Source organism: Perca fluviatilis, chromosome 22, assembly GCF_010015445.1.
Source record: "Perca fluviatilis chromosome 22, GENO_Pfluv_1.0, whole genome shotgun sequence".
Taxonomy (NCBI): Eukaryota; Metazoa; Chordata; class Actinopteri; order Perciformes; family Percidae; genus Perca; species Perca fluviatilis.
Window position 1 is genome coordinate 30330445 of NC_053133.1, and position 20392 is coordinate 30350836.

The 20392-nt window shown below is 39.5% G+C and overlaps 1 protein-coding gene across 1 annotated transcript in view; it reads right to left on the reverse strand.

Moving 5' to 3' along the window:
• The window catches only part of xylb (xylulokinase homolog (H. influenzae)), a 36798-nt gene extending 33963 nt beyond the window's left edge, over positions 1–2835 (reverse strand). The window contains 4 exon segments of the mRNA XM_039790800.1: positions 752–832; positions 1107–1176; positions 1692–1774; positions 2719–2835. Coding sequence (XP_039646734.1) covers positions 752–832; positions 1107–1176; positions 1692–1774; positions 2719–2778 — 294 coding nt within the window. The 5' untranslated portion in view covers positions 2779–2835.
• Positions 2836–20392: the final 17557 nt, after the last annotated feature.

Genomic DNA, 20392 nt, shown 5'->3' on the forward strand with positions numbered 1-20392 from the left:
TTTCTACCCAAAATGATTAGCGCTGGTCAGGGGGTACTTGGCTTAAAGAAAGCATTCAGAAGGGGGACATTATTGAAAACAGTTTGAGAGCCAGTGATATAAAGTATGCTATATGGCCCGACCTATGTGGAAACCATTGTACACATACAGGCTGGGTCTCAGAGCGCCTACTGTCCCAGGATATAGTATATAAGTGGTATATAGTGGAGATAACACACTCAAAGTACCAGGATGACCCCCGAAAAATGCTCAAAAAGTTCAGTGTGGAACGATGGACCCTACTCGCACTAAACGGGCGCCATCTGGACTACAAAGTGGAAAGGGGAGGGACCAGGGACATGGACCGGCAGCTGATTGGACGAATGCATCATGTGGGTCTGGATGCTCCCGAATTTCAATCCGACCATAATGGCGGCTCGTTGAGAATCCGATATCTCATATTGTACTAAAATAGTTCCCCGAAACGTGTTTCTGAGAACATGTGAAGAGAGAAATAGGCCGTGCAGTTGCTGAATCGGTCTTCATCTCAGGTCAACAAAGGTCAGTTTAAAAGATTTTACTCTGATTTTGAGAGACTCTAGTCAGAAGTATGAGGAATGAGACACAGACGGAGTACTTTAGAGTACTTTAGTTGTGTTGTTGTAGTTTGAGCTCTAGTATTGGCTTTAAATAGACAACATGTTGTGTATATACAGCAGTCTGGCGTGCACAGGGCCCTGAACGCAACCCAGGTTCTAACTTCCTGGCTCACCTGGCCGCTGCCTGACAACGCTCTGACACGGGAGAAGTCAAGCCCCGCCCTCTTCACCTTGTCCAATAGCAGGTCCAGAGCCTGATGATGACAGACACAGAGACACGACGACCAATCACAGTGCAGCTCGAGTACAAACACACACAGAGGACAAAGATCATAGTACTCTCACTGGAGAGTTACAGAGTTAACAGAGCGTGTGTTACTGTGTGTGTGTGTGTCCGTGTGTGTGTGTGTCCATGTGTACGTGTGTGTGTGTGTGTGTGTGTGTGTGTGTGTGTGTGTGTGTGTGTGTGTGTGTGTGTGTGTGTGTCGTGTGTGTGTGTGTGTGTGTGTGTGTGTGTGTTTGTCCTACCTTGACCCACATCAGAACAGGTGATGTGACCGTCAGTCTGTCACCATGAATATGAACTCCTCCCTGAGTCCTGGACAGAACCAACAATCACCAAAATACAAAAATATATTACACACTTCTCCTTAAATAGAAGGGACAATAGATCAGTGTTAATGGGTGTTAACTTACCTGAACTCAGGTAGTGTGTGTTACCTGAACTCAGGTAGTGTGTGTTAGTGTGTGTTACCTGAACACAGGTAGTGTGTGTTACCTGAACTCAGGTAGTGTGTGTTAGTGTGTGTTACCTGAACTCAGGTAGTGTGTGTTTACCTGAACTCAGGAAGTGTGTGTTAGTGTGTGTTACCTGAACACAGGTAGTGTGTGTTACCTGAACACAGGTAGTGTGTGTTAGTGTGTGTTACCTGAACACAGGTAGTGTGTGTTACCTGAACACAGGTAGTGTGTGTTACCTGAACACAGGTAGTGTGTGTTAGTGTGTGTTACCTGAACTCAGGTAGTGTGTGTTAGTGTGTGTTACCTGAACTCAGGTAGTGTGTGTTAGTGTGTGTTACCTGAACTCAGGTAGTGTGTGTTAGTGTGTGTTACCTGAACTCAGGTAGCTCCGAGTCAAACTGCACATTGTTCTGGTGAACCACGTTCAGGTTTTCATCGATGGCCACCACCTTCAGCTTCATGTAGTAAAGTACACACACACACACACACAATGACACACACACACACAGAGACAGACACAAACACACACAGACAGACACACACAGACAGACACACACAAGGAGCAGGGGTGTCATCACATATGAAGTTGGGTAAGTAGTACTGATACATTCAGGTGTAGTAGGATTTCCCAGTTAGCTGCTGGTTTTATGGGTACTTCTGTTCCTTTAAGATGTTGTGTTTTAGTACCAAGCATCCTTACAACCAAACTCCACTCATTTCATTTTCATATTTAGAGAAACGTCAACATGTTTTACAGATGTTGTGTATTAAAGAATAAAGTAAAGTACAAGTCCCTCAAACTGTACTTGAGTACAGTAGTTTATAAATGCACTTTAGCAGAGTATTTATTACTTTGTGGTGCAAAAAAACTGCAACTAACTACAAAAAAAACTGGTTAGAAAACTACAGAAACTAAACTCAGTGAAAGCTATTCTTTTTAAATGAAGGATTGTGTTTAAGTACGAGTATCTCTCCACCAAACTCTACTCACTTTTCTGTCACTTTAGTGAAATATGTCAACACAGTTTAAAGATGCTGTGCTAAAGTACAAGTGCCTTAAAGTGTACTTGGGTACGGTGTAATATGAATGTACTTCAGCAATGTTTTTAGCTATACTCTGTGTTGACAGCCTACAGAACTACAACTAGGCTGCAAAAACTAAGTAGTTACACGTCTAATACTTGGTAGTAACTGGAGGGTCTCTGTCCATGCTGTAAACAGACTGTCCGCGGGTCCAAAGTACTCACTGACTCAGTCTCTACATGCAACGTTGAAACGCTTCAAACACACACAGACCGCCATCTTCTTCTTCCGCATGTGCGCGACAGTGTTGTGCGTGGAAACGTCACCCAAAGAACCGTGTGCTGCTGAGGGAGTGGAATCAGAAGATGTACCCTACCTGCTGGGTGCTGAAGTCAAAGCCCAGATACACAGGAGAGTCCTGAGCGGCGGCCATCATGCTGCACGCGCGCACACACACACATACACACACAGGAGGAGCAGGGGTAAAATATTTAAAGAGACAGTAACACATTTATGTAAATTAATAAATTACAGGTAAATCATTTCAATTAATTACACAGACACACACACACACACAGAGACACACACACACACACACGCGCTGTAAAGACTGTAGTGACATGTGTTGTATTAGCTTTGTTATAAGCATTCAGATATCTGCAGGTGATAGAGGGAGACCTTTTAAAAAGGGCCTCTCCAGTTTTTCCTCGCCAAAATAAAAGCCTAACTTTGGAGCATTATTTAACCCTCTTCCCAACAAGCTAGCACCACATAGTTGGTACCAACAGACCAATAAGTCTTCTTGTTTCATATAATACAGATAGAGATCCATTCTGGATTTTTCTGAATCTATATTTCACCATTAAAGTGAAAATCAATATGTTTTAACTCCATCCCTAGACGTACCCTCTTTAAAGCTAAATGTTGTCACCGTATTGAGTGAGTTAGTAACAGTGTTTTAGGTTGTAATGGTTCCATTTCTATAAGTTAGCAGTTAGTTTGGTGATATATGAACGTTGAGTAGACGGGAGGAGCAGGAACTGTCCAGACTGGATCCATATCTAACTCAGAGAGAGAGTCATTCTGCCAGCTGGTGCTGCACTAGTCTGGTTCCTCTGGTTAGTCTTCCTTTAGTTAACTGAGTCTAGAGCTCGGACCAGACTACCTCTGATCTTTACTTCATCTAAAGTGGTTTCAGCCTCTCAGATCAGCTGCTGTGGAGCTCTGCAGTAAGACCAGACCTACTGCAACACACACACACACACACACACACACACACACACACACACACACACACACACATACAGACACAAATACACAGACAAACACAAATATACACACACAGACACACAAATACACACACACACGCAAATACCCAGACACACACAGACACACAAATACTCACACTCACACACACACACACACACACACACACACACACACACACACACACACACACGTTCTCTGTAAATCAGAAACTGTTTATTGCCAAGTACGTTTATATCTTATGATTTGGTGCATAACAATTAACACAGTGCAAAAGTTAAAAATAAAAAAATATAAGGAATACTTAAGAATATATATATATATATATATATATATATATATATATATATTTTTTTTTTTTTTTTTAAAGTGGAAGTTTTTGTAGGAATGTGCGACCCAGATTTGCCTCTTAGCCCCTTTTTCAAACCGGTCTCACTCCTAACTGGTCACAGACTGACGCACAAATCCCCCTTTAGCGTCTGGACGTATGAAGAGAGACAACAATGCCTAAACCTAACCAGACTGGGACCGCTTCCAACGTTAACCATGTGTTTAAAACCATGACCGTTACCTTCTCTGGTTTAGATATGAGGACAGATAAGTCTCAAGTGGGTGGGGTGGGAGGAACTGACCACCCCGTGTGTGTGTGTGTGTGTGTGTGTGTGTGTGTGTGTGGTGTGTGTGTGTGTGTGTGTGTGTGTGTGTGTGTGTGTGTGTGTGTAAATATAAATGGACTGTATTTATATGCGCTCTTTCTAGTCTTAACGACTACACTGTAAAATATTACAGACCCATTTAGTTATGTCCACTTATTTCTTATTTTTACCTGAGCGAACTTATACAAGTTGTCGATTTTGAACTCAACTTTATGAGTTTTTCAAAGTTAAACTTGCATTTATTCGTTGGGTTGACTACTTAAAAAAATGAATGTGTTGATTGAACTAAGGTATGTAAGTTCAGTTATCAACCAATTGCAGTCAGGACTGCAACTGGTTCATTGGCTGGCCAATTCCCACGATGCAAGGTGGTAAATAGAGTTGTGTTAAAATTTGCGTTTGTTCAAAATACAAATGTAACTTTATGAATTCAGTTTATTAAACGTGTGTTTAGAATGTAATGTTTTGTTGCCTGGTAATTGTCATTGTGCTGGTTTACATTTGTAACCATGAGTTAAGTGACTGTTACGTTTGATAAGAAGAGCTGGAGTATTACGGTGTTAGACATTGAGCAGTAATAGGCTTCCTTCAGCCATTAATCTGTGGCGTGTCACTTCACTAGCAGCCATTTTATGTCAAGTGACGCAAAATCAGTAGAGAGGCCGCTATTTCGCACAGGGCCCTGGGGCAGCCCCACCCAAGCACCCACGGTATCTCCGCTATAAATGTGGTTATGTTGTTTTAACTTGAAACTGTGAGTTGAAATAAAGCAGAAAGGTATGTCTGTTATACTAGGCAAGGAAGGTTTCTTGCATTATTAAAGAAAATAAATAATTTGTTTTAACTTAAAGTATGAAGTTAAACCAAGTAATACAAAGTTAAATCAACTAAAAGAACAACTTTAACAAAACTAGAACACTGTAGTTACATCAACATCATTAACTTAGATTTCTAAGATGAAACAAAGGCAGTCTTCAAGTTGAGTGAACTTCGATTTTCAAGGCAGCAAGGGAACTTGCATTTCCAAGTTAAACTAACATGAAATTTATTACAGTGTACTCAAAGCGCTTTGACGTAGTACAGGAACCATTCACACACATTCATACGCTGTGGCCGAGGCTGCCGTACAAGGTGCCACCTGCTCATCAGGTAAACATTCACACACATTTACACTCCGATGGAGCAGCATCGGGGGAAACTCAGGGTTCAGTGTCTTGCCCAAGGACACTTCGGCATGGAACTGCAGAGCCAGGGATCGAACCACCAACCTTCCAATTGGCAGGCTCTACCACTGAGCCACAGCCGCCCCATGTGTATGTGTGTGTCTGTGTGTGTATGTGGGTGTGTGTCTGTGTGTGTCTGTTACCTTCTCCCTAACTGGTTAGTGGTTTCACCCTGCACGTTAAAAAAACGATGCCAAAGGGCTGCCCAGAATGTTAAAAAGTTACGCCAAGAGATTCTGATCAAGCGTCAGTCTGTTGGTGAGTTGGGAGTGAGTTGTTAACCTCAGCCCAGGGCTGAACAAGTCACACTGCACTTCTACTGGCCCTGGGATAAATGTCCGCTGGAACACATAACCAGGGTTCGAATTATGATTTAATCTTTTAAAAAATCTAAGTAGTCTACGAGCAGCAAATTTTGAGCATTAAACACTTCATTTCCTGCTTTCTGGTGAATTTTTATGCACCTATTTCTACCTTTTTCTGAATCAATGTATGCTATGTATGCAAATATCTTTATGTAAAGAGAAACATATATTACAATCCAAATATTAAAACATAATGGAATATATTACAATAAGGCTCTCAGGCAATTATGATTTTAGCTCAGCATTCAATACGATACAACCACACATCATTGTAAATAAGCTTTTAATGATGAAAGTTCCAGGTGTATTTATTTCTTTCATTCTAAATTTCTAAGAGAACAGGTCTCAATTTGTTAAACTAAACTCAAGAGTTAAGTCAGACAAGATCATGACAAACACAGGTTCACCTCAGGGAACTGTTTTATCACCCTTTCTTTTCACCATTTATACTGCAGACTACTGTCCACAGCAGGCAAGCTGTCAAGTTGTTAAATTTGCTGACGACACAGCGCTCATTGGGTTAATTGAAAATGATGACTATAGTCACTATCAAAACGAGATAAAAGCTTTTGTTAATTTTTGTGATACTCATTTCCTAGAACTCAACGTTAAGAAAACTAAAGAATTAGTAATTAATTATAGGAGAAATAAGATGACAACTGAGGCAGTGGAAATTAAAGCTTCAGTAATAGAAAGAGTAACACATATTTGGGCATTATTTTTAATGATAGGCTAACATGGTCAGATCATGTTGACTTACTGATGAAAAAATGAAGTCCACGTGTATACTGTATGAGGAAGTTGCAGTCCTTTAAGGTGAATACAGATGTGGTGAGAATGTTTTTTATGTCAGTGATATGTAGTGTTTGGAGCTACTGTGTGGTGGGTTGGGGGGGGGAATGCTGGGATAACCGAGAAGGCCAGGATTGATAGAGTGACGGAAAAGGGCTGGAAAAATGGTAGGAGAGTTAAATACAGTGGATCAAGTACATGATGACCGTCTGGCAAAAATGACACAGAAAATAATGAGGGAACCGGGTCACCCTCTTCATGATAATCTGACTGCTAGGGTTATAGAACGTAGTGGTAGGCTAAGGCCTCCCGTGATACAAACTAAGCGGTATGCTCTCTCTTTTATACCTCAGGCTATCAGACAGCACAACAAGCACTTTAAACGTACATTTTTATAAATTTTGTATTGTATTTATGTATTGTATTGTATTGTATTACATTGTATTACATTGTATTTATTGTATTGTATTAGGCGGGTGTGAGCACTGTAATTTCCATTTTTATGGATGAAATAAACTTGACTTTGCATTCTGTATTGCTATTTATTCTCCTGTAGATCAACTTTTCTAATTATATCTGAGTCAGCACACATGTAGCCTATAATGTACTCTTTCCTCCTCTTTTGTGTCTTTTGTTGAGGAAGTAACCTCCTTAAATGTGCACATGACAATTATTCACCTCAATGATACATGAATTCATTTTTAATGAATTAATAAACCCCTGGACTGTAATATTTCAGATGCGTTTGAACAAGATTTCTGCTCATGTCCAAAACTTGCACATTCAAAATACAGTGTATCTGTGTTCTCTGTGATTTGGAGGAGTTGTGATATTTTGAGAAAAATAAAGTTATAACAGGGTATAACAAGAATAAAGTCACTATATTTCAGAAAATAATCTACCTGCACCATAGTCTGCTGTGCATTATGTGATTGTTCTGCTGATATAGTAGATCTCAGACCTCCTGACAGACTCAGAACCCCGTCTGGGTCCCTGGTCTCTTTATGAGACTAAGTTTAGAGAAGAGGCTGAACGCTGCTCTACATCAGAGGTGGAAAACCAAAACTACTGCAGAAATACACAGAGCACAAACGGGACACATCTGTCGCAGCATGGTCACACCAGAGCTGGTCCTTTATAAACCTGAAGCTGCTCAGACCACGGACGGAAGGCATGCTGCTCACCTCTACTTTTACAGAGAGAGTGGACACTAAGCAGGTCTGCTTCAGAGCTCCATGTGTTTGGGAAATGTGCTTTATTTGTGATTTAAATAATGGTGCTGATGATTTTTACAGACCCCCAACAAGTGTATGATTTTACTGCTTTCATGGGAGCTTATCCTCTCTCTATGGGAGCTCAGCTCCCACTGGCTCCCACATAATTTGAACCCTGCACATAACTCTAAATAACTAACTAGAAATCTATTGTTTACTCAGCCCCATTTCACACTGGCAACATTTAGCTCTGGATTGACGCTTAATGTAATGCGTAACGTAATGCGTAACGCATGCGGACCCTTAGCAGAATGTATCTTTTAACCGTCTCCACCTGCAGCTAACGCATGGCGAAGGATTGTGTGATTCACAGGTGAGATGGAGAGCTTTTGCTTTTGGATTGTTGCTGTTTCTTCAGTTTTTGGAGCCGGCACAGAGCTGTGAAACATCAATCTACTGTCAGTTGTTATCAGAAGACGCAAGGGGAGAGAAACAAGAAAAAACTACAGAAACTCTCCAAACCAAACTGCCAACACGCTCACTTACAGTCACACAGTCATTAAGTTGTCTACTGTCTATCGGTAGTTTAATTTAAAAGACATAAAGACACTTTATGATGCATTTCTGTGTTAAAAGGGCCGCACACACCTCACGTAAAAAATATAAATGACTGTCCTGTTTTTACTCTAGTACAGCAGATCTCTGCGGACGTCATTTACGCTGCTCTCTGTCCGGTGTCGCCAATTTCATTTATTATAGAGGAAGAGTAGTGTTGGAGCATCCACTCTGCAGACGTTACGTTACGCTGCAACTTAGCCGGCCCGTTAGTCGATGTTCAGGGAATACCCTGCAAACTCCTTCAGGAGAAAGGGCCAGCAAGCCCTTTCCACCGAAGCAACACATACATATATGATTATAATTGTTTCCCAGTTTGTCACTTGAAACATTCAGCATCGAAAACAGGCAAAACAGCTGTTGTTCCTTTTCTCTGAATACTGCTGAAGATTTGGGTCACCCCAAGAAAACATTTGAAAGACAAAACATGGTTCACAGTAGGGATGCACCGAATCCAGATTTCTGGGGTTCAGCCGAATACAGAATCCACTGGTGAAAGGACAATTCCGGGGCAAAACGACCCTAGGGGTTAATAACAGATGTGTAGCCTCTTTGTCGTTCTCTGGGACATGTTTTCATACTAATCCAATGTGCTTGTAGCTTGAATGAAGCTAGCGCGGACCGCTGATTAGCTTACAGCGCTAGTATTCAGGGCACAGGGAAAGTAAAAACAAATCGCTATTTATAGCACTAAAAAGGCTCAAATATTCTAAAAATTCTAATGTTCGGCAGAAACAGAACCACGTCAAAAAACCCAATATTCAGCCGAATTTGAAGCCGAATCCTGGATTTGGTGCATCCCTGATTCAGAGCCTGAAAACGCCACACTGCATTCAGCATCTGTTTGATGACATCAGAGGCTGTTTGATGACATCAGAGGCTGTAGAGGATGAGTAAATGACCAACCAGTATCTCTTTAACCAGCAGGTGTTCAATCTTCACTCAGAAATCTTTCTCTATTACAGGTTTTTCCAACTGCTTACACACGTTTTCAAAACTATGTCTCCTTTTTTCAAAACTCTACACACAATTCCTAAAACTGCACACACAAAATGCAAAATGCCTCACATCTCCTTCAAAATGAAACACTGCATTCAAAATACCATAAACACATCTCAAAATGAAGCATTTGCATCAAATGGCAAACACTTTTTTCATAATAGTTCATTTTTGGATATACCATGTACACACTGTTGTTCTAAATCTAAAGCTCTTCTGTCTTTCATAGGCTATATCTACAATGTTCTAGAGAGAAAGTAGTCTGCTGAAAGTGGTTGAAAAGTGCACTGTAAAAACAATGTTATATTACAGTGAAACAGAAAATATTAATTGGGCAAAACATTACGTTTGTAAGAGTAGCAACTTGTTGTTTACAGTAGCATGACACAAGAAAACAATAGTACAAACATGTAAACCAAAGGTATCATTTTTAGAATAAAGAATATGTGTATGTGTGTGTGTGTGTGTGTGTGTGTGTGTGTGTGTGTGTGTGTGTGTGTGTGTGTGTGTGTGTGTGTGCGTGTGTGTTGTGAGTGTTTGTGGATGCTTGTGTGTGGGCGGGGGGGGGGACAGAATTGTATGCACTTTGTGCAAAACAAAGTCTGATTGATTTGTAATGCTGAAATAGTCATTAGATAGTTGCATGCAGTATGGACGCCACTATAAAGCTACTCAAGATGGGCTTCTCTCCCTGATCTCATCAGAGATGGCTCTCCTTCTTCCTCTTCTACCCTCCTCCTCCTACTCCTCTTACTCTCTGTCTATTGTTGGCATCCATTGTTCAAAACAGGTAATCTGACCTTTGACCTCTGTATAGGCCTATACTAAAGCAATGATTGGTTAGTGTTCAGTTATGACATAATGTGTTTGCAAATGTGAGAAGTGTGTGTGTGCGCTGGTAAATAAGTGTAGCATTTTGATTGGTTGTGTTTAGAAATGGATGGCAAGTCACTTCCTGTTAGATTTTTGTGTCTTAGGTAGAGAATTGTGTGTAATGTTTTGAAAAAAGTGTTTTATGCAATTGAAAGCTGAGTGAAAGGCTGAGAAATAGCTTATGGTTTTGGAGATTTGCTGTGTAGTTTTGCACTTTGAGTGAGAGGTTTCAAAAATCGTGTGACATGAAAAGATTTTGTGTGTAAGCAGTTGAAAAAAACTGTATTTGCATCTTGTTTGTCTATCAGTGAAGTTCTGCCTCCATCTAGTGGCTGAAACTACAAATCAGTAATCATGTGTAAGAGTCAGTTATTGGAGAGATTCATCATCTCTCTCCACAGTTTGGTTCTTCACATTAATCTCAGCTCTCTGGAAAGGATCGGATCTACCTCACAGAGAGCACAGATCAGAACTGAGCTGGCTGCTCTTCCTTTTCTTCTCACCGTGTCCATCAGGACTCGGGCTTTGTCTGCTCTGACTTGTGTTCTGGCTGACTCCATTTCACCATCATTTATAACACCACGCTCAAGGAGATTATCCAGAAGCTGGTTCAGAACTGGATCAGACACTCGCTGTACAAACTGTGTCCGAGCGTTCAACAGCCTTTCTACTGGGGATCACTGTCCTCTGCTGGGTCATTCCTCCGTGGATTTGGCCCAGTTGGAGCTGGAAGATAACCGGGGTAAATACTTTGTCAGTTTGTGTTATCCTTTAAGAAGTAATCAAAATTCAAAAGACAGACATTTATCTTTTATATTTCATGTTTTTTACATTTGTATCAATCTGTTGATATAGCGTTAGTTCAGATTAACTCGCATTGCCAGACCTTCCTCCACAGGGCTGCGGAGGAGGGTCTGGCTAGTCCACACAGCATTCCTGGATGAGAGAAGAGTTTCTAAAGACACCACACTTGTCAGGATGAAGTTTGATTCATTTTGCAAAGAATTGCTGCACATTTAACCATATAATAATAATTGGAATAAAGTGTAAATCAATCACCACAGGAAACAGATTCTGTATAAAATAAATTATTGTTACTGTAACCTTTTGGTATCGCCTCAGCTCAGCTTGCTTGAAACCTCGAATGGAGGTGATAGTAAAAAAAGTACCTGTTGGCAGGTACCAGGGACCTTTTTTCATAATGGAACAAAAAGGGAAGTAGAAGCGAGTCAAACAGGTACCATGTGATGGAACGGCATTTGTCTAATCATTCCTTTGTGTTGTGATCCATCTAGTGGTCATTCTGTGTCACAAGACAGCTGCTTCACATTAAAAGCCTCCCAATGATTATCTGGGGGGAAAGCTTTGAAACAGCCAGAAGAATTAGAGGAAGCAGTGTGTAGGACGCAATCAGGAAACAATACCTAAATCTAGAATAAACTTGAAATATCTAAAAATAGATTTCTTACTAGGAAGAACTCCAATTTCAGATATGTACAATCCAGTTGTTCAGTCATCCAGTCAACATTTTAATTTCAGAAATCATAAATTAAAAACAGATATCCACAAAACATTCTTAGAAAGCTGAATTAGCATATTTACCAGTCATAATGCCAACTGTGGTTATCTGTAATTAAATTTGTAGTGAAAGTGTACTTTAGATATTCAAAATGACATTTATGATATCTGAAATGAATATGATGACTCGTAACAACTGGATTGTAGATATCTGAAACTGGAGTTCTTCCTAGTAAGAAATCCTTTGCAGATAATCTAAGATCTGATGTTGATCCTGGATCGGAAGCATATCCCCTTGCAAATCTACACCTTTGCCTGTTACTCTTGTTATTTCCTTTTTCCCAAACAGCCAGGAGTTGATTTGTTATTAAAACTAAATAATGACAGAGCACACAAGGCCTAAGTTACAACATTACGAAGGCCAAAATATTAGACTGAGTCCGACGCAATCAGTCCACATAAAACACACCGCAGCTACATACTTCGTGAGATCACGGAGAACAATAAGGGCAGAACAGCATCACCGATCTCTTTTAACTATGGTTGGGTACCGAAACGCGGTGCCAATAGAGCACCGGTTCCGATGTAAATGGTAGTAACGAGACCCAATAAGAACGAAAATTCCGGTGCTTTATTTTGGTGCCTGACTTTATTTTTTTTCAGAAGCATCGCTGCACGGGATGCTAAGTTAGCGTTAGCTAGTAGCTGGATTAAACAGCTAACGTTAAGCGGTGTAAAGTGTGACTGTATTTCCCTTTAGAGGATCCCAACAGCGGGACCTAATAGTCTGACTGCAGCTGCTGCTGTCTGAAAAACAACACAGACGGTGCGTTCACTTGAAACTCACCAGCCTTGTGGTGCATTCAAAGTTATTTTAAAATACCCTTTTCCCATCTAGTGGTTGTTTTTGTCGTTTACCAGCAATTTACTGGTGAAATAAGTCATTGTTATAAGTTATAGTTATTATATTATTAATAAATAATTTAATTTTGACCATATGGCCTGAGCAATGAGCAAGCTGTTCTTTATTGTCGCCAACTGTCGTTTTGTGCTCCTTTTTTTATATTTTATATTATATACATTATAAATATATTATATACATATATTTCGGTTCAGGCACCGTTTTAGCAACGGTATCGGAAAAAACCCAAACGATTCCCAACCATAGTTTTAACCAAATATTCTCTTTCTACCTTAGCTAAAAACAACAGCCCTGCAGCCTATTTGTAACCGGTGAGCTACCCGCAACATGATCTCCTGTTTAAGTGACAGATAGTGACAGATAGTACGCGACTGTCCTGCTTTTATTACACTGTGAACTCACCACAGGCACTTGCCTTGTTCACAGACTCACAGTGGTGCGCTGGAATGGATATTTGACATTATTTTAAACAAACGGGAAACAGTGACGTATGATACTGGCAATAATCCAAGGGCCCGGAACAACCCATTTTAACCCCTGGTTTGTACACATTTTATTTTATACACATTTATACGTATACAAACATAACTGTTAAAGAAAAATTCAGGAGGAGCACAACTCCTTTCCCATTCGTGAAGGAGGTTTGGGGAGACTTTGTTTACTTACACAGAAGCATTTAATGAATTCTCAATTGAGGAGAATTTAGGATTACACAGTACAGTGTAGGTGTTGTAGGAGCCAAATTGATCTTTGGGTTGTTTCATGTTGCTTTCTTGTGAATAGTAATAAGTGTGTGTGTGTGTGTGTGTGTGTGTGTGTGTGTGTGTGTGTGTGTGTGTGTGTGTGTGTGTGTGTGTGTGTGTGTGTGTGTGTGTGTGTGTGGATGAGTGGATGAGTGAGTGAGAGATATGGCCACAGGTCCGTCTACCCCCACCTAGAGGACGGTTGGGAGGCTGAAGGTGGAGCCCAAGGGGAAAGGCTTTAAAGACAGGAAGCCACAGCAGTGGGCGTGGTCTTTTTACCGTGTGGTGGTGTGCCGTGTGGTGCCATGACATTACAAGCCGTTTGCTACCATATAAGAAACTGCTTTAGTTTAATTGTTTGTTTTATTTACCTCAAGTTTTTTGTAACATTCTATCTACATTAATAACAATAAATGGTCATTTGACCAACTGGATCAACTTCTGCTCCTCATCTGTACAACTGCACGCATCAAGCTACTGTATATATCCAGCTCAGCCACCAGTAGTAGAAAATCAGGGAGCAAAGGGCCGACTGGAAAAGGCTAATACAGGTGTCATCCCAACATTCTGAAGTTCCTGTCTTCCTGAATGCTGGAGGCATTAGGTTCAGCTGAACCTTACAAAGACCTGAAAGATATTACGGGTGCCTAAAACAGAATGTGTTATAGGTTGACTTCCTCCGTGACCTTGGCAGTCTTATCATACAGCTGTTACTGTAAAGGCGCTGACACACCAATAGTGTTCATTTTGTCACCTATTTTTTATTTAGTCTTAGTCTAGCCAAATGTCCTTGTTAGTTTTAGTCATATTTAGTCATTCATAAAACTTTTTTAGTTTGTCAAGTTTTAGTCGACTAAAAGTCTCGTCATTTTAGTCTAGTTTTAGTCAAAAGAGAACTCAAGGTATCTTAGTCAAGTTTGAGTTAAAACATTTTAGTCTTTTTTTAAATAATGGTGGTGGTAAATATTCATCGAAAAGGACAAGTTTGTTATCTTTATCTGTTATCAAAATCTGATTTTGATAATGAACAACTAAACACGTTACACACTGGACCTTTAAGAAAGAACAGTCCTGTTGTTGTCATGGTGAGATGCGCTGTGAGCCTGGGCAAGCAAAGTGAGAGAGTGATACAGACCCGTAAATGAGATGGTTTCTCAGCGTTTACGCTCTAAAGTCCAAATAAATTAACATTAACTCAAGATGATTTTGGGGAGAAGGGCACTTTTTCCTCCTCTGCATTTCATTCATTGAATTTGAAATAGATTTATGACCATTTTAGGATGAGAGGAGAACATTTCTCTTAGTTTGATATCATTAAAAGTAAAATTAATCTTTGCTTTAAAAAAGACTCTGCCCTTTTCACCATTTCTAGGAATCGTACTTTAACCAACTCCTCCTTTAGATTAATTTGAATCGACTTCAAAAAACTTTTCTGTGCAATCTAAAAACTTTAATTATTAAGTTATTCAAAGTTTGAGTTATGTGGAACAGTGTAGCGGTGCTGCTGCAGCGTCCCCTGCTGGCAACAGGAAGTTAGCCTTATATTCTAGTCGCTGCATTTAAACAAACTCCTCCTAGAGATTATTTCCAATTAACTTCAAAAACATTCTGTGCAATCTAAAGACCTTAAAGATGCAAAGTTATTGAACTATTACATTTAACTTTGACCCTCTCACTGTATGTTTCCACTTTGTTAATGTTATTGGAACTTAAAAATGTCTTTCGTAGCACCTTGCAAACCAAGCTAGCTAGCTGGCAGCAGCGTCAGCTTGTAACTTAAGGGAAAGTCTTCTGTACTGCCGTACATGCAGATAAATGGCACCAGTACCCAGAGGTCCAAGTGTACCTGCAGGAACTGTCCCTCTTTAGCATTTAGCTTAGCACCACTGAACCATAAACATCACTGGCTTGGCTGCATCATCCTCCCTAACTCCTCTCGTAAAAAATGGTCCCGTTTGTTCACAGAGACACCTCTCTCTGGTGGATGTTTGCTTTGGTAGCTTCTACTGTTGTCAGCACAACTTACCCTATGTGTCTCTATTTGTGGAGACATTGGCTACAAAGCTAAGATTTGTTGAAGACTTTGTGATTTGTTACATCCATTCTTTTAAATTCATATTGATTATGACTTACCTGCAGGTTCTGAGATGGTGTTTGATAAATTCCTCACTAGATCATTCCGATTTATTTTTATTAAGACCATTCTGGTCACATTAATGGCGTTCATACTGTAGGTGTGGAACATCAGGTCCATTGTCTTCACCCTGTTCACATTCTCCAGTTTACTAGTTGGGATTGCTGGGAAGTCTCCAAGGGCCCCTTCCTGCTGCAGGTACCACTTAAACATTTCAAAGTCCTCGGATCCTAAATCTTCTAAAGTTCCCAAGACGACCTCTTGAGGCGTTGCCATCTTTTGTCCCTGCAAAGATCCAAAAGACATCAAAAGAACATTCACATTATAGAACTATCAAAACAGACCACTTTTGTAGATTGAGTTATGACATTTCTATATTAGTTTAAGTAGAAGAAGAAAAAACATTGATGTGGACATCTTGCACCACAAGGGGGGGGGGATGCTCTGTACCTATACCTGTAGGGGGCTCTATAGAGAAACCTGTAGGCGGCTACTAGTAAACGAAGAGAATAGCTGAGAACTAAAGTAAGTAGTAACTAAAGTAACTAGTAACTAAAGCTGTAACAGATGAATGTAGAGGAGTAACTAAAGTAACCAGTAACTAAAGTAACTAGTAACTAAAGCTGGAACAGATGAATGTAGCGGAGTAACTAAAGTGTAAACTAGTAACTAAAGCTGGAACAGATGAATGTAGCAGAGTAACTAAAGTAACTAGTAACTAAAGCTGGAACAGATGAATGTAGCGGAGTAACTAAAGTAACTAGTAACAAGCTGTAACAGATGAATGTAGGGGAGTAACTAAAGTAACTAGTAAACAAAAGCTGTAACAGATGAATGTAGCGGAGTAACTAAAGTAATCGTATAACTAAAGCTGTAACAGATGAATGTAGGGAGTAACTAAAGTAACTAGTAACTAAACTGTAACAGATGAATGAGGGAGTAACTATAGTAACTAGTAACTTAAAGCTGGAACAGATGAATGTAGCGGAGTAACTAAAGTAACTAGTAACTAAAGCTGTAACAGATGAATGTAGTGGAGTAATTAAAGAATAGTAAAAAATAAAAATGTAGAGTAGCTAAAGTAACTAGTAACTAAAGCTGTAACAGATGAATGTAGCGGAGTAACTAAAGTAACTAGTAACTAAAGCTGGAACAGATGAATGTAGTGGAGTAACTAAAGTAACTAGTAACTAAAGCTGTAACAGATGAATGTAGTGGAGTAACTAAAGTAACTAGTAACTAAAGTAACTAGTAACTAAAGCTGGAACAGATGAATGTAGTGGAGTAACTAAAGTAACTAGTAACTAAAGCTGGAACAGATGAATGTAGTGGAGTAACTAAAGTAACTAGTAACTAAAGCTGTAACAGATGAATGTAGAGGAGTAACTAAAGTAACTAGTAACTAAAGCTGGAACAGATGAATGTAGCGGAGTAACTAAAGTAACTAGTAACTAAAGCTGTAACAGATGAATGTAGCGGAGTAACTAAAGTAATTAATAACTAAAGTAACTAGTAACTAAAGCTGTAACAGATGAATGTAGCAGAGTAGAAGTAGAAAGTGGTATTAAAAGAAAAGACTCAAGTAAAGTACAATTACCTCAACATTTGGTACTGGAGTACATGTATTTAGTTACATTAACACCACTGGATCTTAAAATGTGTATGTGTAGGCCTATCGTGTTTATAGCCGTGTGTGTGTGTATGTGTGTGTGTGTGTCTGTGTGTGTTTGTGTGTGTTTGTGTGTGTGTGTCTATGTCTGTGTGTGTGTGTGTGTGTGTGTGTGTGTGTGTGTGTGTGTGTGTGTGTTTCTATAGCTAAGTTTCCATCCACTTGTCAATCGAATTATCTGAAGTTCGGTAAAAAAACTCCTGCGAATAAAGCTGGTGAAAGTGTGTTTCCATCCAACAGCTTTAAAGCGAATAAAAACCTGTGCGTAATGACGTCACATGCTGTTTTGCGATTAAATTGGTATATCTAATTGATTTGAGACATTTTATGGTGTTTCCGTTCATTTTTGAACTGAATCGCACAATGTTCAAGCGAACGTTTGCGAACAAAGTTTTGCTAGACAGAAGTAGTTGTTGTTGTTAATATTAGAAGCCTAGCTATAGCCTAAGCTCAGATGGGTGTGTGTGTGTGTGTGTGTGTCTGTGTGTGTGTGTGTGTGTGTGTGTGTGTTTTATCATTTTGGCCGTTATATAATCGTGCAGCTCTTACCAGAAACCAGGAAGTACCAGAAGGACCAGTTTAGCAGCTGCTCTTCTTCTTCTTCATATTAAACATGTTGGAGTCACATCATAAAGAGATTATTATAATTTCTGTAATTGTAAACCCTGAGCGCGTGACACAGAAACATCTGAGCGCCTGCTTCTTACCGGACAACTCGTTTAAAGTCTTCAAGTCTCCTCCGTCCCGCAGATCCCCGGTGTGTTCTGGAGAAAATGAAGGTGTGGTGCATGAAGCCAAAAATGACCTGGATGATCATGTGATTCCAACGTTTCTTTATGTCACTTGTGTTTTGACTTTTGTCTCTGCTGATTGGCTAACACCTGGGACACAGACAATGAACCAGAGACACGCCATCCAAACCTGAAAAAGCTGTTTCACAGCGTTTAGAGGAAACATGTCCTTAAACTCGGAAACCATAGCAACACGCTGCTCCCAGAGTAGAGACTGAAGGAGCCCCATGTCTTACCTTGTCTTTAGAAAGGTTGTTTCTGCCTTCATTCATATAGTCATATAGTCTATAGTCAGACTTATATATCTGACAGATATAATCCCACCCAGAACTGACCTGTTAAATAACTTTTTAAAGGAGCAAATCACACACACACACACACACACACACACACACACACACACACACAAACACACACACACAGACATGGACACACACACACACACATACACACACACAGACATGGACACGCACACACACACACACACACACACACACACACACAGACATGGACACACACACACACACACACACACACACACACACACACACACAGACATGGACACACACACACACACACATACACACACACACACACACACACCAAGTTAGTAAACTTGTGAAATTAAATCTGTTCATTCATTTATTTAAAGCTTTTTTTACCTTTGAACACTTCTTTGACCCTGGTTTATCTGGTTAATAATCTATGATTATGGTGTTGTAAATTACAGTTTTTTACAATCACTTTGCTACTAATTTCAGAACCTTGATGTCATTTTTCAAAACTCTAGACACAAAACTCAAAACGATCATCACTTGTAACACAGACTGTCCAATGTTCAAAACATTGCATTGTGCATTCATATCTTTAAAGAAATCTTGCACAATCACTGGTTCAAAAAACAAATTTATGGTGAAATACCATTGAAACGTTACTTTAGATCACCCACACACAAGCTACCCATAGTTTCACTGGGTCATTGTTCGTACAATCATTAAACATTGTAGTACAAAATAGGTGATACATGTTTCATTATGGTACTACATATAAATATATCCCTGTAAAAGTACTGCAGTAGTAGAGAGAGTACTACAGACGCAGTGGAATCATTGAACAAAATCTAAAATGTATTGATAAAAAACAATACAGTACGATCACAACATAGGTTTATTTGAATCAAAGCTAAATAATTAGCTACAAAATAGAAAAGAAAAGACAGTAGTACTGTAGTACTGTAAAACATCAAATGCAGTGTTCCTCAACTTGCTTGTACTTTAAAAAGCAACACAAAGGAGTGATTACTGTACTTCTACATCTTCATCAACTCTGTCTGGTGGATTTGGCCACAGGTTCTCATCTACATCGCAATTAGCCAAACATCTTGGCATGGCGAACAATGTGGTATGAGTATATATGTATATATATATATATATATATATATATATATATATATATATATATATGGTATATATCTCAATCATCAGTAACGAGTTGGCAGAATTGGACAAGCTATTCCAAGGGCCTGCATCCATACAGTGCAGTACTGTCAATACTGTAAATAGTCTCAAAGGAGGTACATGGGATCATAGTAACAGTTTCTGATAAACAGTAGTACATTAGAGTAAAGAATGATGATGAAATATTACATCCATAGATCATGTAGTCTAACTGGTTCATGCTCCACGCTAACTGGTGACACTGACTACGTTTACAAGCTGTCAATTTTCGGGTTATGGTCGGGTTAAGGTCACTATTTGGGTTTCTGAAACATTCAGAATAACCCGTTTCCATGGTGAGCAGAGAGAGTTACTCCTGTATACGTGGCATTTGTAATCAAATGGCGATATCCCAATGTAAACGGCGACGCACGGTTAGCGTCTGGACGTAGCCTACGGACAACCTTAACTTCTCGGTCCCCTTCTTATAAATCTCACTATCTCGGTACTTTCTGCCGTCAACAAAAGACATTATATTCATGGTTTTCACCACACTAATAAAGACATTATATTCATGGTTTTCACCACACTAATAAAGACATTATATTCATGGTTTTCAACACAATAAAAAACATTATATTCATGGTTTTCACCACACTAATAAAGACATTATATTCATGGTTTTCACCACACTAAAAAAGACATTATATTCATGGTTTTCACCACACTAATAAAGACATTATATTCATGGTTTTCACCACACTAATAAAGACATTATATTCATGGTTTTCACCACACTAATAAAAGACATTATATTCATGGTTTTCACCACAA